The sequence below is a fragment of the Heterocephalus glaber genome, unplaced genomic scaffold (assembly GCF_053883595.1).
Source record: "Heterocephalus glaber isolate CG9 unplaced genomic scaffold, H.glaber_assembly_v1.0 deba00001442, whole genome shotgun sequence".
NCBI lineage: Eukaryota > Metazoa > Chordata > Mammalia > Rodentia > Bathyergidae > Heterocephalus > Heterocephalus glaber.
In genome coordinates, this window is record NW_028258296.1 from 47395412 (window position 1) to 47416982 (window position 21571).

General features: G+C 39.8%; 1 protein-coding gene across 1 annotated transcript; it reads right to left on the bottom strand.

Moving 5' to 3' along the window:
* Positions 1-3382: 3382 nt before the first annotated feature.
* LOC101715009 (monocarboxylate transporter 1) lies at positions 3383-7392 on the bottom strand. The gene is given in 5 exon segments (XM_087212642.1): positions 3383-3798; positions 3801-3886; positions 3888-4335; positions 5705-5848; positions 7176-7392. Coding segments are annotated over 5 exon segments (1296 nt in total). The 3' UTR covers positions 3383-3397.
* Positions 7393-21571: the final 14179 nt, after the last annotated feature.

The following is a 21571-nucleotide window of genomic DNA, read 5'->3' on the forward strand; positions in this document are numbered from 1 at the left end:
TATTCATACCGTGAATCCTCCAACTCTCCAGACACCAACTGGGTGTCACTAAACTCTATTACTAATTACCTGAGCTAGTGTCAGACTCCATAGGTTTAAAGACTTGATCCTAAAATAGGATAAAAGAAAGATAGGTAGAAACGAGACAAAACAGAAATTTTAAAATTGTAGTTTTAAAACTGCTGCTTTAGGAAATAATAAAGTTACCCAAGGTTACAATGACTTTTTCCCTTCCAGGAAACTCCCTCAAAAACAAAAAACTTCCTAAGGGTCTTCCAAGAAGCCTGCAAAATGGGCCACTCCTTGCCTTTCACAGGTAGAAAGGCCATTGCCTTTCATTTATAGATGGAGCTTTCTGAAGATTCACAAGTTCCACAGATTTCTACCCCCACTCAAAACACATAAATATGCCCAACCCCAGACCACACTGGGTCTCACCCTTTGAGAGCCCATGCTCCCTTCTGAGCGTGTACTTGTTAAATTCTCCTCAGTAAACCTTCTATGCCTCTCACTGACACGTCCTGAAATGCTTTGCCAAGACAAGTCAAGGACTTATTCCGTGGGTGGGTAAAATGAGTCCCCATCTCCTCTTTGAGGGGGCCCTCTTGAGACCCCATCCAATGACAGTCCCACAAGACTGTCCTCACATCAGATGCCATTTTTCAGCCCTTGTAGTTGACCAAATGGCTGTAAACTGGGCATTTCCATGACTATTTCTTCAAGTCTCATAACAGCTCACAGAATTCAGGGAAACATTTTACTTTCATTTAGTGGTTTATGATAAAGCACACAACTCAGGAAGAAACGCAAAGGACAAGGTATGGGGAAGGGGCCCTGGAGTGAGTCATGCTCTCTCTTGGCATGCTACCTTCAGTACTTCATTGTGTTCTTCAACCTGGAAGCTCTCTAAACTTTGTTTTTTTGGGGGGGGCGTTTATGGAGGTTTTATCACATAAGCATAGTTGATTAAATCACTGGTCTTAGTGGCTGAAATAAACCTCCAGCCCCTCTCCCCTCCTCAGAGCTCAGGGAGTGGAATGGAAAGTTGCCGTCCTCTAATGACTGGCTGGTGTTTCGTGAGGCCAGGCTGAACATGTGAAGCTATCTACAGGCCCCAGTCAGGAGCGATCTCTTTAACACAAAGATACTCTTATCACCCTGGAGATTTTAGGGTTTCAGAGCTGTATGCCAGGAAATGGGAACTAAGACCAAATATTTATTCCTTTCATGCCACAGCTATATACTATGTGATTCCATTTATTCCATTTTGTAAAAGATATCACTAGGGAGGACAGAAATCAGGTCAGTTGGCAGAAAAAGAAGTACACTGCAAAGAGCAGGAAGAACTATTTTAGCTCTTTGAAATATTCTATTAGGATGGTATTAATCTGAATACTTTTATTAAAACTCATCAAATTTACTCTTAAAAAAGGAAATTTTACTATTGGTAAAGTATACCTTAATCAACCTTAATTCAAATGAAAGCTACCTCCCCTTATCTTTTACAAATCCCCTCCCCTCAAGGGATATGATAAATTTATTTTAGACTGCAGTGAAAAAAAATGAAATATAATTTCCATCAATGAACACCTGATAAGATTTCCATACAAACCTCCGGTCTACCTGAAGCACACTGACAGAACAAAGTTCACCAGAATGTTTCGGTATCACTGGTCAAAAGCTCCTTGCTTCTCCATGCTTTCAGACAGGACGCATCTCCTCTTCTTTCTGCTTTTTTGCCACAAGTTGATAACTGATGCTCATGCCAATGAAAAGATAGATGCCTGCAAAAATTAGGATTCTGCCACATGCCCAGTATGTGTATTTATAGTCTCCATATATATCATTGAGACGACCTAAAAGATGTAAAAAACAAAACTATGTGGGGAAAAGTGAACAAGGGTACCCTTTCCCAAACAAAGCTTAAGGATCCACTCTAAACAAAGACGCTAATCTAATCTTCAGAGAGCCCACAAATGACAAATCAGTAAAAGAAGGAATTGCTAAAGATGATCTGCTCTTCTATTTATGTCATCTAGTTGCTTTTTTTTCCTTTTATTGGTACATTGTAGGTATACAACACAATTACATTTCTCATTGGGAATTGTACCTTTACATAATGCATCTTGGTTCTTCTTTTTTCCCCATTCCTAGCCCTCCTTTCATGCCCTCCACCTTTCCCTATTTACAAAGACTTTATTTCTGATTTTTCCATTTCTCATCATCTAGCTGCTTTTGATGGATAGTATATCTTTGTTATTTTTAGTTGAAAATAGTGAACTCTTAGTAAATTTGAATTGGGAAAGACTTAGAGATCACCTATAATTAATTCTCTCAATACATAATGGAAAAAATTGTTGCTCAAAAGAGATTCAGGAGCCTTGTCCAAGACCACAGAGCTATTCCAGTTACCAAGGCCAAGGCTCTTCATCAGCATTTTCCAAAGAGCGTCCTGTAGACACCTGCCCTATGCCAGACACTTCACAGTAATACCTTGCCACTATTGTAAGGGCTCAATCTCCACAACAGGCAGATTCTACTATTATTCTCATTGTCTAGATATAAAAATTGAAGTACAGAGGCATTTAAAAACTTGTCCAAGGTCACAAAGCTAGTAAGTAAAATAGCTTGGCTTTAAACCCAGGAAGTCTGTGTCTGGGGCCTGTGCCTATAATCGCTATGCTACAAGAAACCTCCCTAATGTTTCTCATCTTCTCTTAAAGACTTTGTGAAGTCTGATAGTAAAGAAATCTATTTAACTTGGTGTTTCCAAACTTTTTTATGGCAATGAAATCCTTAGTATAGTAAAATTTACTAGTATCTCTAGGAATAAAATTTAGAAAACTCTATATTCAATATAACCAATTCAAATGTGGTTCTATATGGTTTCCTAACTCAGGGCATTGTTCATTCAGCAATATTCATTGAGCCTCTACCACATATGAGGAATAGGCTCTGCTAGGCTTTGAGGATAAGGGTGAGCAAAGGACATAACATTCACAGTTCAGTGGACAACAGAGATGTTAATCAATTATACAAACTGTGACAAATGGCCAGCCTGGGCTCCATAGTGAGTTCAAGGCCAGCCTGCACTACAAAGTGAGACCCTGTCTTGAAAAAATTTTTTTAAAAATCAAAAGCACATGTCACATCCAGACAAGGGCCAAATTATTGTGTTTGGTATTAAGTAGTAATTTTTAAATGTAAAGAATTTGGTATTCCTAGAGAATAATAATCCAACCGGTTTTTTTGTTTGTTTGTTTTTCAGACAAGGTCTTGATATTTAATTTAATTCTGTAAGTATCTGAGCAGTTATACTGTGCCAAACATTGTACCAGCACCGAGGGTATAGATATGAGAAAGACTTGCTCTCCACTACCAAATGGCTCACTATTCTCTACTTTCTATCACCGTCCCAATCCTGTCTGCCTGTTTTATGATGACAGAGCCACAGAGCAGGGAGACATACTATACCTAAAGTCGGTGGGTCCGCGAGGATGAAACCACATTCCATCACAGTCACCAATCCCATGGAGCTGGAGAACTTCTGGGGTCCAACAAGATCCATCAGGGTTTCAAACAATATGGAGCTAAACCACCCAAAGGCAAATCCAAGGAATCCCGCATAAACAGAGAACCCAATATAGCTGGTGGCAAAAGGTAGGACCATATGACACACACCCATGGTGATGATAGAAGCAGCAAAAAAACACTGGATTCGAGGTCTTACCCACTTTGTGTTGGCTACAAGTCCCATAGAAGGTCTGGCTACAATATCAGCAAAAGATAAAATAGAAGGAAAGCAGCCTTCTCACTAGCATAATGTTGACTCTTGGCATAACTAGTAAGAAAGACTAAAGGTGTGGTCAGTCCAAAGGCCATTATCATTACCAGAGAGATATAGCACAAAGTCTCTGTGAGTGAACAGGGACAAGTCCAGGAATTTATTAATTTTTTGGAAGAGCGACAGCTTTTCCTTTTTGGGGTTTCCTCCAATAAGATCTGTATTTGCATCACCTGCATCTTTTTTTGCATCAGATTTCCCAGCTTCTTGAAGGGATTCTTTAGCGTTAACTTTCCCTGTCGTGGCTGGCTTGGGCCCTATTGGTCGCATCAGGGATCCAGCCACACAGCAGTTTAGGAGGAGGCCTCCAAGAATTAGGAAGCTTCCTCTCCAGCCAAAGATACCGAAGAAAGCCTGATTGATGGGGGCCAGGGTAGACAGGAACACAGGGCTGCCTGCCATGGCCAATCCATTGGCCAACAGTCGCTTCTTGTAGAAATACTTGCCAATCATGGTCAGAGCCGGATTCAAGTTGAAGGCAAGCCCAAGACCTAAGAGGAAGGGGAATAAAACCTACATACTGTAATAAATGCCAGACACATAGTTTATATTAATTAACTAGATGAGGAAACTGAATGGAAAGGGAACAAGAGTTATCATCATTGAGAGAGGCTATGATACGCAGTAGATCATTAGGTGGACTGTTATCAAATATTCAGATAAGCCTCTTTATGTAGCAAATACTAGATGTACGCTGTAACATTGAAATGATTCTTTTCGCTCTAACAGTCAAAAGAATAATAAATATAGGATCCTATATTTAGTTTCATAATATTAGCTTTCCTGAGGAACAGGAAAACGAAAGCAAAGAGGAAAGGAAATTAATCTTATAAATCCAGGAAGCAAGGCACCAAGCAAGGAAAAATATTTCTGGACAGTAAAACCACAATACTGACCAGGCATGGTAGTACACACCTGTAACTGCAGCACCCTGGGAGGCTGAGGCAGGAACATTACAAGTTCAAGCCTAGTTTGGGCAATTTAGTGACTTAGCAAGACCTTGTCTCAAAATAAAAAATGGCTGGAGATGTAGGTCAGTGAGAAGGCCCTAGGTTCAATCCCAGTATCACCAAAAAAAAATCACAAACAAAAACCAGAACATTGTCTGATATTACCCCAGTAAATCTATTAATTTAATTCAATTTCTGTGAAAATGTCAATGTATTTTATTTTTCAAATGAGATAAAACAATAAAATAGACCTGGAAAGTAAACATATTAGAAGTATTTGAAGCACTCACTTCAGCAGCACATATATTAAAAAAAAAAGTATTTGAAAAAGACAATTGTTGGGACCAACTGTAACAGATAATAAAAACTCAACTCAGGGCCGGGGATTTAGCTCAGTGGTTTTGCCGCCTGCTCTGTAAGCGCAAGGACCCAAGTTCGATCCTGGGTACCAAAAAAAAAAAAAAAATTGAAACTCAACTCATCCATTCAATAATCATGCCAATTAAGAGCCAGAAATTTCTTTTATTTTTGGTACTCTTAAATTAATATAGCTAAAAGAACTGGCAGATAAATGTTACAGACAGTCCACAAAAACCCAGGGTGAAGCAGAAGGATTGTTGCAAATTTGAGGCCAGCCTGGACTACAGAGTGAGTTCAAGGTAGCTTGAACTACACAGTGAGACCCTGCCTTAAAAACAGAAGAAAAAAAAAGTTTTAAAAAAACAAATAGTCCACAAAATATATTAATGTTTGGAAATGAATCAGTAGCAAGCTGAGCATAGCAGTGCACACCTGTAATCCTAGCATGCAGGAGGTTGACAGAAGAGGATTATGAGTTTAAGGCCAGCCTGGACTATATAGTAGTGAAACTCTGACTAAAAAAAAAAAAAAAGAATTAGCTGCAACTCACCTCCGATGACTCCAATGCACACGTAAAGTTCCTGTATAGTCTTACAGAAAGAAGCTGCAATCAAGCCACAGCTCGATAAGCAGCCACCAGCAATCATGACTGGGCGACTGTCGTATTTATTCACCAGGATATTGCTGATAGGACCTAGGAGAGAACAAACAACATAGCGTTAACGTAGGAAAGCATACTCCTCACTTCCACACAAGGCATCACCAACAAGAAAGGGTGCCAAGACAGAAAATGCCCACCCCCACAATAAACAAAACACAAGGCGGTATAAGAAACGGTGCTTTCTAGCATTATTTCAAGGTCACAAGCTTGTGTAGTAGAAAAAAATAGCATTGATTGTACATCTTCTATACATGTAGAGCATATTAGATGGATTTTAAATAAGTATACAAGACCTAATCTACCTCTTATAAGGCAGAACAGGCTGCATTTCCAGAATTCTAAGTGCAGGCTTCTTCATATACCTAAAATATTATCAAAATACATGTAACAAGTTTGTTCTATTTTAAATTTTTAGCAGGGCATGTAGAACAAAGACATTTGAATATGATGTAATGTATCAACAAGTCTGATCCTACTTCTGACTTTAGGACAAATTTACAAGCTAACTAAGATGTGTTTTGTTTCTCATAGAAAACAACAGTGACAAAACCAAAACAAAACTACAGAACGAGAATGCCTACCATTACTTTTCTTCAACATACTGAAGTCCAAGCCAGCGCAGTTAAGATGGGAAAAAAAGGTGTAAAGAAAGGAAGAAACCAAACTGTCAGTATTTGCAGAAGATATTTTTATTTTGCATATCTAAAACTTTTAACAGAATCTATCAACAAACTATCGGAAACAAGAGTTTAGCAAGACATAGGATATATGATTAAAATCCAAAAATCAATTGCCTTTTTACATACTTATGAAAGTAGAAAACTTTTTTTGTTTTGGCATTGCTGGTGATGGAATCCAGGGCCTTACACATTCATGCATGCTAAGCAAGTTACAACTGAGCCACATTCCTGGCCCCAAAAACATTTTTTTTTTTGGTACCAGGGATCGAACTTGGGTCCTTGCACTTGTGAAGCAGATGGCGAAACCACTGAGCTAAATCCCCAGGCCCCCGAAAACATTTTTAAAGAAAGTTTTCCTTTATAATGACATCTGTTATATAATGTTATAACCTAAGAGAGCACACAGTTTCTCTACAGCTTTTATTGATAAAAATAATGCAAAATATGATTCCAACCATATAACTTCAAGAACTAACATTTTGAATACTTCCCTGCTAAAGGCATCACAAATAGGAAATACGTATCACAGAGCTTTTTTTTTTTTTTGGTACCAGGGATCGAACTCGGGTCCTTGTGCTTGCGCAGCAGGCGTCGAAACCACTGAGCTAAATCCCTGGCCGATCACAGAGCTTTTGACTGCCTACTGAAAGTTAAAAGAGCAGGCCTTCGTGGCTACTTACCTCCACCATACATGACAGCAGACATGATGGAGGATATCCATGACACTTCACTGGTGCTGGCATTAAATATATCTTCAATTTCTTTGTAAAATACAGAAATAGATCTGCCAAATGCATTAGAGAAGCCAACTGAAATGAAAGCACCAATAACCACTGCCCAACCCCAGCCTCCATCTGGGGGCATGTATCCAACTGGACCTCCATTTGACTGTGCCATTGTGAAGAAAGATGAATTCCAAAGTGAAGCTTAAATCTAAATATCTGAAAAATATGAAAATAAACAATATATAACAAGAAGGTCATAACAAAGTATGCCCACAAAATCTCCAATGCTTATGTTACAAATAACTAAATTGGGGCCAGGGATTTAGCTCAGTGGTTCCACCATCTGCCTTGCAAGCGCAAGGTCCCAAATTTGATCCCCGGTACCAAAAAACAAAAAAAAAAACAAATAAATTGCTTCTCAGTGTTACTTGTCCCACATAAACATAGCATTTAAACAGACTAAGAGTCATGATGTTGTTCATTAAACACTCACTACCATTTTCACTGTACACCAAAATCCTTTTCAATAAATATAGCATTTTGATTCAAGTTTATAAGCACACCTGTTTTAATAATTTACAAGCAAATAAAACTCACATAACAAAAGCACTAATATTTCCCTTATAATTTTCTTCCTTTTGTGAAATTTATATTTCAATACTTACCTAGTTTAATATTTTTCTGTAGGATTTACAGGATGACTTAAAATTGTCAGGAAGGATCAATGGTATCCATAACTAACTATACATACAGAAATTTCCAACACAAAGGTAACTCCAAATATAAGATTTTCATTTAGTAGACTGGAAAGTTGTGTCAGTAAAGTTTACTTTTCATAGAGCTGTTTAGATTTAAGGATTTTTTTTTCTATTATGTGACTGAAAGATTCCTAAATAATAGCTACCATTACAGTTAAAATGAACCCTAATTTATAAGCTGATAGTTTTGTTATTGCTGTTTTTTGAGGCAGGGTCTTTCTGTGAAATTCAGACTGGTCTTGAACTCACTATGTAGGCCAGGCTGACCTTGAACTCATAACAATCCTCCTGCTTCAACCTCCTGAGCGCTGGGAGTACAGGTGTGCACCACCATGCCTAGCTCTCAGCCCTTCTTTAATTTTTTCTTTGAGACAGGATCTTGAAAAGTTACCTACACAGGACTCGATCTTGCGATCCTCTTGCTTCATTCTCCCAAAGTGCTGGGATTACAAGTGTGGCTGTGAGCCACCATTCCTGGCTCTCTATAAGTTTAAAGTGCAATTTTATAGCAATTTCTAAAAGCTTTATGAAATTATAAAATGCCCAGGGTTTGCATAACTTTAGCTTACCTTACTTTTTCTCCATAGCACATATCTAAAGACTAAAGAATAAACATTCATTTAGTGCTTTCTATGAGGCAGGCATTAATTACTTGACTTGACTGATTTAAAGCTCAGCCATCCTGTGATGTAAGCTATTACTATTTCCAAACTAGAACTGGCCAAACTGAAGAACAGACAGGTTAAGTAACTTGCTCAGGACAGAGCAGAGCTGGAACTCAAACACAGTAAGAATGGTAAGAATGCTCCCAGTTCTGCACCCTAAGCTGGACTATGCAGTTCCTTCTTATCATCAGTCACCCCCACCCTGCCCCCATATCAAAAATATGCTTCGTGAGAACAGGGACTTTCTACAAGCTCTATTCCTACCCTTTTAGTATGTTATAAGGGTCAAGGAATATCTGATGAATGAATAAAGGAGGGTGATCTAGCCAGAAAGAAGAATGGATGCTGAACAGGCCTTAAATATACAACCTCACCCCTTCCTAAGTTACCCTGCATGGTCAGATCTCACCTACTCCGGTGTTGTTATTACACCGATGTTATGACTCAATCACACCCTGGGATTGATCTCTAGTACTGAAAAAAAAGATATACTTATATAAAATATTTTTATAATGTTTAAAGTACACCATAAAATTACCTGGTCTTCACTTGTATAAACTGATCATTTAAATATTAAGTGTTCTTCAATATTCTCCACTAATCGGCAGGAGGATCACAAGCTCAAAGCCAGTGTAGGCAACTTAACCAGATCCTGTCTCAAAATTTAAAAAAATAAAAATAAAACAGGAAACAGGGCTGTGGATGTAGCCCAGCACTAGAGCACTTGCTAACATGTGAGGCCCTGCAGCAAAATAAACAACACAACAAGACTTCACTAACCTACATACAAATTAAACGCACACCATTCGATATCAGAATTGACTTTAATCAAACACAAATAAATAGTACTTTACTTTAAAAGGATGGTCAACCACACCATCCAGAAAATATTTTAGAATTCTGACAAAAACAAATACAAAACATGAAAATAATTTCCCACAGAAATAGCCATCTCCTATAATGTCTGCAGAGCTACACAGGCACCTGGAAAATGCAAAATTATTTTGCAATCTCCCATTAAAACAAATGTACACATCGGGGCAAGGCCATTACTAAAAGCAGAGCCTGGGGAAACTTTTCAGAATGCTCCTGCTCCTCCAGACTGGTCTGAGACTTCTTCCAAAGAGTTCCTTGAGAAGCTCTGGCCTTGCTCCAAACTTTCCCAGGGCTTGCTGGCCAGAGAAACAGGACTGAGCTATGTCCTGGGCCAGTTCGTTCCCCTGGGCTGGCCCTGTTTGCAGGAGCCCATACAAATGGCTTCAAGTCGTACAAAGAGTTGTGGGACAAATGGGCTAGCTAGGGGCAGCTGTCATATTGCCTAATATTTACAACTTCCTAGCAGCTGCTACACTCCAGAAAGTGATAATCAAATGTGAGTAAGAGACCACCACTGTTCTAGGGCCTGAGAGCAACTAAAGATACATCTCCTTCAGAGACTTCTTCCCAGCTGTTTTGATTATTCATCAAAATGGATAAGAGTTTGCTGTGAAGTTACTAAAAATACAATTTTCCACCCGTTCTCATTCATTGAGGAAGCAGAAAAACAAGGATAAGTGAAATCCTTGTGGAAATACAATACATAACTTTCAGTTCCCCTGCAAGAGAGATATGGTTGGTGTAGGAGCCATTTCAAAGTTTTCCCCAACACCACTTGACTGACCTCCCAAAGCATATCATCTAAAGTCTTTGGTAATATTAGTTAGTTCTGATGTAGGACCAAACTTGGTCACTGGTATGTGTTCTATTTTTGCTCTCAAAAGTGTTGGCACATTGCTGGGGGTGATGGTGCATCCCTGTAATCCCAGCACTTGGGAGGCTGAGGCAGGAGAATAGCCACAGTTCAAGGCCAGCCTGGACTATATAGCCATACCCTATCTCAAAGGAAAAAAAAAGTGGTGTCACAGCCAGGAGTAGTGGCACACACCTAACACACTTATAATCCAGGAGGGAAGGTCACAAGTTTGAGCCCAGCCTGGGCAATGTAGGGAGATCCTGTCTCAAAATGGAAAAAAAAAAAAGAAGAAGAAAGTAAACTGTTGGATTTATCAGTGTGAGTTCAATCCCCAGTATCCTTCCAAAGGCAGTGTCACATCCTATAATATTCATTGCCTAGGGTCTTTTAAAATAGAATTGTCAAATAAATTTTCCTTCACAACTCTAGGCTTTTTAAGATTCACTTCTGATGTGGAGCATGAAAAAATATCAAGCAAAATAATGGGTGAGCTGGGGATTTAGCTCAGTGGTTTCGCTGCCTGCTGCTCAAGCGCAAAGACCCGAGTTCGATCCCCAGTACCAAAAAAAAAAAATACTGGGTGAGCCCAGGCCTTTGGTGAGCAGAAGGGGTGCCGTGTTGAAGACCAGCCAGGCAGCAGCAGAGCTGGGTACTATCATTGCTGCAGGGCACAAATATTCCACCTCCTCTCCAGCGCTGAGCTACAGCTGCACAGCAAATCTCTGAATAATGAAGAAACCTTCAAACTTCGCAAGAAAACAATAATTCATGAGCGCATGTTGTAGTGACAGTACATGAAGAGACTGCTGTTACAGAATGGTGATTAAAAAGTATAAGAAAAAAGCAGTATGAAGCCCCTTGATCTTAAGACTTTGAATCTGGATGTGGCAGCGTTTCAGATGTGTAAACATAACAGAAAATGTAGTTCTACTATATCCTTAAACTCACTATGTGGCCCAAGCTGGCCTCAAACTCAGTGATCCTCCTGCCTCAAGCTCCCTCCTATCTCAGGCTGGGATCACAGGCATGTGCCACCACACTTGGCTTATCTCGTCCATCTTAATAAGTAACATTTTCTTATACTAAAACCTTATTCTCAAAGTTGATTCTACCAAAATGGCAAACTGCTGTCTTTGTTATTTCCAAAGAGACACAATCTGGTATGAGTTTTTAAACCCACCCCTTCACATTTTAAAAAGGATGTAAGAATCTGAAGTATTGGTAAAAGTGAAAAAAGGGAAGTTAGAGGAGACTATATTAAAAAAGAGAGAGAGAGAGACTATATCCTGCAAAGACCTTCACATAATACTAGTGAGATTTATTTGGCAAAATTTCAAATTACATTCTAGAATGTAATCTGTGAGCACTGTTTTTTTCTGCACCAATCCAAAGTATATTTCCCAAATCAAAACCATGTATGCTATTTTAACATACTAATAATGTATGACTGACATTGTCTCATGGTTTACAGCAGAAATATACTGGCTTGTTTAGAATAACAAACTAGTATGGTGTCAGGTTTGGGTCATCTTCACTGTTGCTCTTGACTAGAATTTCAGGGCTTTTTTTTCCAGTACTAAAAACCGAACTCAGGACCTTGCGCTTGCCAGGTAGGTGCAGTGCCACTGAGCTACATCCCTGGCTCTTGACCAGAAATGGGTACCACCATTAATTTCAACTTCACACTCAGGACTTGAAGGCCCGTTGGAAAATAAGTCATTCTAAAGAGGAACCCAACAGAGAATGTCGTTTTTCCTTTTCTTGGGGGGAAAATATGAAATGAACTACTCGTAGAAATATTTAACACTGGGCTGGGGATTTAGCTCAGTGGTTTTGCTGCCTACTGAGCAAGCACAAGGAACCGAGTTCAATCCCTGGTACCAAAGAAAAAAAAAAAAGAAATATTTAACACTATAGTTTTATAGTTGGATTTCTTAAAAGTGTTATAGTTTGGGACAGGGATTTAGCTCAGTGGTTCCACTGCCTGCCCCACAAGCACAAGGACCTGGGTTCGATCCCTGGTACAAAAAAGAAAAGTGTTACAGTTTACATGAAAACCTATGAAAAACATAGGTTTGATATTAAGACCATATAACATTTTATTTCAGTTTTATTCATCATTCTCAAACTTTTTATCCCAAATTTAAGACTTTTAAGTATGTCTTTTCTAGTACTTTCCTGTACACATAGTTGTTTAATATTACATGAATAAATCTGAACATCATTATGGCTAACACATCTGAGCTCAAACTTCAAAAGAACGAATTCGCTTTTGTAAAGTACCTGATAATCCACAACACTAATAAACAGAGTACTCTATTGTTTATCTAGTATAAGCATTACTCACCAAGGCATGGGTAAATGCTATTTGCAAAACTGTTTGTTTTAAAGGGCATTTTGGACATTAAAGAAGCATAAGAGTAAGGTTGTTACTCTAAAATAGACTTACAGGTGAAACATGTTTAAATGTTGCTAATGTAAGCACTGACATACCGTAAAAATCAGTTCACTATAAAATACACAACAGTGGGCCGGGGATTTAACTCAGTGGTTCTGCCACCTGCCTCGCAAGCGCAAGGACCGGAGTTTGATCTCTGGTACAAAAAAAATTTAAAAAGCACAACGGTAATTTCGATAATCCATGTCATTTTCCTAAAAACGTTAATAAACTATTTAATATAGTTTCTATTCTCTATTGAGTTTTCTAAGTCACTGGTTACAAGCACCAGCATGGTGCAGTGACAACAGAGCAAGGTAAAAGCTTGTACTATACTTCTAATTTGCAGAGCAAATATCCCAAATTGAGATGCATCAACCTTTTTGGGAGTCACTGCATGGTCACAAAAAAGGTCCTGCGTTAAAAGATGAAACAAGGTTGGGGCATGATGGGGCATGATGGGGCATGATGGCTGGGGCACGCCTATAATCTTAGCACTTGGAAGGCTGAGGCAGGAGGATTACTGCGAGTTTGAGGCCAGACTGGGCTATACAGTGAGTTCTAGGCAGTTTGAACTACAAAGTGAGACCCTGTTTCAAGAAAGGGGGCGGGGGGGGGGGAGGCAGCAGTTGCGACTAGGTTTGCCGCTAATTTAAGAAATATGATTGATTTGGCCAACAACAGAAGAGTATGGCACAAATCACCAGTTACCCAAAAAGTCGCCGAACACACCCACTGTTCCATTCAACTATGTGTTAGGGGAACTACAATGACGTTCACCTCAAACTATCAAAGTTTTAACAAAAATACAAGATTCACATAATACACACAGGCAGAGCAAAGTTATGTCGAATCATGAAAGAGTAGAACCCCGCTTGTCCGGATGAATTAAGGAACGAAGAGTGCTCACAGATGGTTGGGGGTAGTTTGCCACCATGTGCACAACAAACCCTGGCCCTCCCCAGCCCCCAAGCCTGGCCGAGAGGGCCTGGAAGGCTGGAGGTTCATCAATCCTATTTTTACAGCCTATTCATTGCCCAGACCCAGAGCAACTCCAATGGGACGCAGCTACTTCTCCGGGTCACTGCACCCCAAACTCTCCGAGCCAGCCAGCGACCTCCTTCCCCATCCCCGCGCTCCAGGATCCACTGCGCGCTCGGTCCGTCCACCTCCATCCCCGAGACCAAAGTCTCCGCTCACGGGCGACCCCGGGAAGAGCGAGAGGACCCCACTCACGTTCGGTGCGCCCAGGTGACGCCGGGTTGAGGGCGCAGCGGGCCCGCGGGAAGCTCACCTGAGTCTGCTGTTCCCGTCAGCGGCCCTGGCTTATAAACCGCGGGGCGAGCATGCGCACAGGGTGGAGCCCCCTCTCCGGGCGCCAGACTCCCAGAAGCGCGGGAATCAGTAACTCCGGCACGTGGGCGCGCCGGGACTCTGCCGCGTGGCACCACCTTCGTGTGACTGGGACGCCAGCGCCGGCCTCAGGCCCCAGTTTGTGACAGAAAAGATAAAAGTGGCTCGGGGGCTGGCCCTGAGGTGGAGAGTGACTGGAAGAGGACGGACCGGTAGCGTTTGGCCGTGGACCATGGATTCAGGTCTGGTGTTTGGGTTCTGTGACCTCGGGGAAGTTACTCAAACCCTCGGGACCCGTTTCCTCCCTAAAAGGGAGTAAACCAATATCAAAGGTTTATTTTAGGATGGGAGAGGCGGTGCTAAGTAATGAACCAAGAGCCTGGGAAAGCTAGGCAAAGGCTCGGCCATTGCGCCACATCCAGCCATCAGCAGAAAGTTTTTTTTTTTTTTTTTTTTTTTTTTGGTACCGGGGATCGAACTCGGGTCCTTGCGCTTGGCAGCAAGCGGCGAAACCACTGAGCTAAATCCCTGGCCAGAAAGTTTTGATAAGAAAACGTACAGAACTTTCTCACACCAGAGCCTGGTTTGTGGCATTTCATGAATGAATGAATGAATGAATGAGGCAGCAGATAAGAGAGTGGGATCCAAAACATGGAGACAGGAGCTGAATTTTTATGGACAGGAAGGTTTGGGACAGGATAGAATTACAGCTGACTGTGTAGGGGGCCAGATTATATTCTAACACTTCACCTGAGTTATTTGTATAATCCTCACAACTCTGTGAAGTACGCAATGTACTGTTACGGGCTGAAGCTCAGTCAGGCCCACATCTGGCCCTGGATGGGTTACTGGTTTCATTCACCTGCTGAAACCAAGTACAAGTAGGAGAAGAGCTTGTGAAAATGAAAAAATGAGTATTTATATAATTTGACTAAATTGGGAGGGCAGCTCGTCTGCTCCCTCTCTTCAGCCACAGAGAATCGCTCCAGTTTATGGAAGAGGTATAACAAAAGCCAGGAAATACCCATTTGTAGACTTAGTCAAGTTTCTGGCCAGTGAGCTCAAGTAGGAATGGGGGTGGGGTTGGGGTTTAGGGTTGGGGTTGGGAGTGTGGTAGTGAGGTGGTTTATACTTTCAACAGGAAGCTTGGAGAAACTGCTTACCTTTTTAAAAGTCCCAGTTTTTAAAGATACCTGTAACTCTCTCAGTTACAGTACTGTTGCAAACACTTTGTAAATAAAAGACCTAAGGCTCAGAGAGGTTAAGAAACTTTTTCCAGATATAAGTGGACATTTGAAGTCAGACTTCAGAGCTTGATTTTGTCAAGAGCCTTGACATGTTCTTGACCAAGTCCAGGTACTAAAGTGTCTGTTGAAGTGATCAAAGTGAATAATTATGGAATGTCACTGAGAGTATTGAGAAGTAACAAAAAAGTATGAGTCAAGGGGTCCTACCTTGAAAAAGCATACAAGTAGAAAGCAACTGGCCACCAGTAGGCCTGGTGTAGGAATTAGGGCCTGGCAAAATTGGCTGGGAAAGTAGGTGTGACCTGTGAATTATAAGATCCCAGAACACATATGCAGAATAGTTCCCAGAGCCCTGTTCGTGGACTGATAAAGAGAACTCCAGCAGGTTTTCGACAGGATGACCTAGACGTCAGCCTGAGGAGTGGGATCCTAGCACCACCTCTCAGGACCCGTATGTAGAAGATCTAGCGGCTTTCCTTGAGATTTGGACTGCATAAAAGACACAGACACCAAGAAGAATTTACTATTGTGGCTTTCCTCACAATAGACTACCCTGCTTTCTTGAGGGTGTTCTTTTATCTTACTTTATCTTCTTTTACTCTGACCAAGCTCACTCTGCAGAGCCGGTTTCTCCCTTGCTCTTCACTTTTACTTTTTCAAATAACCTTTGCCACTGTTTTTTGTTTGTTTCATTCAATTCTTTGTTAAAGACAAGATGAACCTGGAATCTAACTCCAGAAAGACAGAAAAGCAACCCAAAACCTGGTTATGTTTATTTGGTGAGCCACTTTTGAAAGGAGCTACCCGATAACAGTCCCAGTGGTCTGAAAGGCTGAGGCAGGAGGACCGATAATTCAAGCTTGCCTGGACAACTTAGCTGTTTAGGTGAGACCCTGTCTCAAAATTTAAATTAAAAAAAAAAAAAAGCCCTGGGTTCAATTCTCAGTGTTAAAAAAGAAGAAAAGCTTATAAATTCTTGAGGTGATTTAATTAAGCTAAATCAACAAGCATCATTTGTGGAGCACTGCTATATACTAGGATTTTGCTCTTCCCCTCAAGTCTTCCACCCATTTCTCCTCATCCTCACTTAATTTTTACAACAATAGATCCTACATTTCTATTTTGCAAAAGAAGAACCTGAAGGGCCAAGGATTTAGCTCAGTGGCGCTGCGCCTGCGTCGAAAGAGCAAGGTCCTGAGTTTGATCCCCTGGGCGGGGGCCCTGAAATTGAGGAAGGGTAGGGATTGAGACAGCAAGTTTTAGGAGGTTCCAATGTACTTTCTGTCACCTATTCTGCCTCTTTCACACAACAAAAATGTTTTAGGAACAGCACAAGATATTAGATTACAAGATATTATTATTAAAAACAGTTTGAAATCTATGGCCAAGTACATACTGCCTGTGACCAATAATTGCTCTTATGTTTGATAAGTATAGACAAGGGGAAGGGATTTCACGTCATTATGGAGGGACTAGGACTTAGAATACCAATGGTTTTGTACTGTTAGGGCAGCAGCAGTAATCAGGGTTGATGGTAGAGAGCTAGGACGGCCAAATAAGAGACTGATTGGCTGTGAATTTTTAAAGTCCTGCAACGTGGAAAGGCAGAAAGAGTAAAATAAAATGATTCTCAGGAAACTTCTTAAGGAAGGCTTATACAGCAGTGCTGTGAGTTCAGAATATGGATTCAGCTCCATACTGCCCACTTTCCAAAAAGGAAACATATTCCATAGAGTTGCTGTGGAAATAAAATTAGTATTTGTAAAGCTCTTGAACCTGGCACCACTCAAGTGTTGAAAAAGGAGCCGTTAAAAATAAATACATAGAAAAAAAATTTTTTTTTTTTTGGTACCAGGGATCGAACTTGGGTCCTTGTGCTTGCGCAGCAGGCGGTGAAACCACTGAGCTAAATCCCCGGCCCTACATAGAAAATTTTAAAAAAACAATTCCTTTAACAATAACTTTCAAAAGAATAAAATACCTAGGAGAATATATTTAAGGAGGTTGGAAAGAATTTAGGGAAATATACAGTCTGCGGGAACAGTCCTCCCAAAACTGTCCTCACTTTAGACACTACCTTCCAGTTCAAAACTTCAGGCCAGCTGCTCCAAATTTGCTGTGGCCACTAGAAAGTCTCAACTCATTGAAAGATATTGTGCTCAAAATCATCTTTATTAAGTGAAGCATTGCCTCTATTGTTAAACTCAGTCTCTATCCACCCTCTCCTGCCTTTGGAGAACAAAGTGTTATCAAGTGCTCCTCATCCCCATCCTCTTATCACAGGGTTGATCATTCTGACATTGCCAGACCCCACCCTCAGTCACTTCATTTTCAATAGTCTACCGTGATCTACCTCCTTAGTATAAACTATCATGTATGGTCTGAGGAGCCCACCATAAATTACAGATATTCTCCCATCACATGGGAAATGGCAAGAGTTTAGAGGTAACCACCTGAGAGTTAGGACAAGGGTCAGACTGCTCTTTAAGTAAGGCCAAATTCTTATTAAACAAAGGTGAAAACTCACACACTGAAAACTATAAAACATTACTGAAAGAAATAAAATAATACCTAAATGAAAAGGCATGTCATGTTTATGAACTGAAAGACTATTTTTTTAAAATAGCAGTACTAGCCAGGTGCAGTGGTACATATCTGTAATCCTGAGAGAAGCTGAAGTAGGAGGATCCCAAGTTCAAGTCCCACCTGGACAATTTAGCAAGACTCTGTCTCAAAACATAACAAGGGCTGAGGATGTAGCCCAGTGGTAGAATGTCTCTGAGTTTGATCCCAGACTGACTGCTGATTCAATTCAATCCCTATTAAAATTCAAACAGTATTTTTTATTGTTTGCAGAAGTAGAACAGCCAATCTTCAAATTCACATGAAGTTGCAAGGGACCCGAATAATCAAAATAATATTGGAGAAGAACAAACTTGGAAGCCTACACTTCCCAGTATCAAAATTTACCAAAAGCTATAGTGATCAAGAGAGTTTGATACAAGCATAAGGATAGACATAGAGAACAATGGAATCGAATCAAGAGACCAGGAATAAACCTATGGTACACATGTTTCGCCAGTTGATTTTTGAGAAGTGTACAAGGCCGTTCAATGGGAAAAGAAGCCTCTGGACAATGGTAGTAGAACAACTGGATATCTATTTGCAAAAGAATGAAATTGTACCATCTTAAATCATGCACAAAAATTAATTCCAAATGGCTCCATGACAAGGAGCCAAACTATAAGGCTCTCAGAGAATAACAGAGATGCTTCCCTATGACTTCAGAGTTGACAATCGATTCTTAGATACTTTAAAAGAGGAGCAACAAAAGAAACACTAGATAAAAATAAGAGTAAAACCTTTTGTACATTGAAGGAAACAGTACCGTGAATAGGCAAATTACAGAACGATGACAGATATTTGCAAATCATCTCTCTAATATGAATCTAATATCCAGAATATATAAAGAATTCTTAAAATTCAACCACAACGTGGTTGGCATGGTGGTACATACATGTAATCCCAGTACTCTGGGAGGCTGAGGCAGGAGGCTTGTAAGCTCAAGCCTAGCCTGCGCAATTTGGCAATTTAGTGAGATGCTGTCTCAAAATAAACAATAAAACCCTGGGTTCAATGCACAGAACCAAAAAACCAAGCAAAACAAAGCAACTACAAAACCTCCAAAAATGAGCACAAGACTTCAATAGACATTTTTCCAAAGAACATATACAAATGGCCAAAAGCACATGAAAAGATGCTCAGATCATTGGTCATTAAAGAAACACAAATGAAAGTCACAATGAGATGCAACTTTATACCTATTAGTATGAGTATTAAAAGATTGAAGGAGGGCCGGGGATTTAGCTCAGTGGTTTCATCGCCTGCTGCGTAAGCACAAGGACTCAAATTCAAACCCTGATACCAAAAAAAAAGAAGATTGAAGGAAAAAATTATCAGTAAGAATGTAGAGAAATTTGAAATCTCATAGTGTGCTGTTGGGGATTAAAAAAAAAAGAGGGTGCTTCCACTGTGGAAAACAGTTTGGTAGTTACTCAAAAAGTTAAAAGAATTAACACATGACCCAGGAATTCTACTAGGTATTCAAACAAATACTTTTGCAAACATGCTGATAGCAACACTATTTCCAGTAGTCAGTTAGAAACAATCTAAATGTCCATCAATGGATTCAAGGAGAAACAAATGTAGCATAGCTATACCATGGAATATTATTTAGCCATAAAAAGGAATGAAGTATTACTGGCCAGGCATAGTGTTACATCCCGGTATTCTCAGCTACTTGGGAGGCTGAGGAAGGAGGATTGCAAGTTTGAGCCTAGCCTGAGCAATTTAGCAAGACCTCAAAAAAAAAAAAAAAAAAAAAAAAGCTGAGGATGTAGCTCAGGTCAGGGCCCTGAGTTCAATCCCCAGTATAGTAAAAACAAAAAATACTGGTAAGTGCCATAACATGAATGAACTAAAAAATTAAGTCAAAGTAGCCAGACACAAAGGATTGCAAAGTGTTATATATATATAACACTTTATATATATATATATTATATATTATATATATATATTATATATATAATAATATATATATATATTATTATATATAAAATAATTTTATTTTATAAACTAGCCAGAACAAGCAAATCCACAGAGACAGAAAGAAGCAGATTAGTGGTCACCAGCAGCTGGGAGCACAGAGGAGTAACCGCTTACTGCTATGGAGCTTTCTACTGGGGTGATGCAAATGATTTGGAACTTGATAGAGTGTTGCACAACATTGCAAAATGTACCAAATAGCACTGGAATGGTTAATTTTTTATTGTATGAAAAAATAAAATTTCATCTTGAGTAACAGTAGTTGTTACATTGTATATTGTTATCTTCGCATGACATAAATTTACCTCAATAACAAATATATATGGAAAATAGATTATCTGTGAATCTAATCATACTTCTGAGAGATCTTGGCAATTTATTCATGGAATTACATCTAATTTTGTAATTGTACCTTTACATTCTTTTCTTAAAGAGGGCCAATGTAATAGAATATTCTACCCTATCCTAGATGTCCTTTCCTAACCCTTTGAAACTGACTATGTAAGATTACATGCAAAAGGGGAATTAAGGTTACTGCCAGAATTAAGGCGGTGGCAAATTAGCTGACCTTAAAATAGGGATTTTATCATGCTCTCTTTGGCAGCACATAAAAAATAGGGAGTTTATCCTGGATTTTCTGAGTGGGCACAGTGGAATTAAGAGTCCTTAAAAATGGAAGAAGGAAGGGCTGGGGATTTAGCTCAGTGGTTCAGGCACTTGCCTTCTAAGTGCAAGGTCCTGAGTTCAATCCCCAAGCAAAAAAAAAAAAAAAAAAAAATGGAAGAAGGAGACGCCAGGCATGGTGGGGCATGCCTGAAATCCCTGCACTCGGAAGGCTGAGGCAGGAGGATCGAGGCAGGAGGATCACTGTGAGTTCAAGGGAGGCTGAAGCAAGAGGAGTGCCACAATTTCAAAGCTAGCGTGATCTACATAGTCTCAAAAAACCAAACTAAATTAAATTTTAAAATAAAACAAAGCAAAAATGCAAGAGGGATGGCAAACAAAGGAAGTATTAAAACATGTAAAAAGTTTGTATTAGAGGACGTTAAACAGGAATTGTTTTCAATCAGATCCATCAATAAAGTGCATCTATGAAATGGATTGATGCTGAAAAGACTATCAAGTAAATAAGCAAAAATTGGTGGTATAGTGAAGAAAGGGATTGGACCCTTCTCTGTTTGTCTCTCTCTCTCTCTCTCTTTCTCTGTCTTTTTTGGTACCAGGTATCAAATTCGGGACCTTGCACTTTCAAGGCAGGCGGTGGAACCACTAAACTAAATCCCCGGCCCCTGGCCCTCAAATTCTTAATTAGTAAGTTTCAGACATGAAGAATGCAAAGTTTTTCTGAACATTTGGGAAAAATGATACTTTTTTTTTTTGGTGGTGGTATTGGGAATTGAATCCAGGCTTTATGATAAACTACCACCCCAGCCCTTTTTATTTTTGTAATAAGGTCTCACTAAATTGCCCAGGTTAGGCTCAAACTTGTGATCCTCCTACCTCAGCTTCATGAAGGATTTACTTTTTAAAGGAGAGAAATATAGCTTGCTTAGA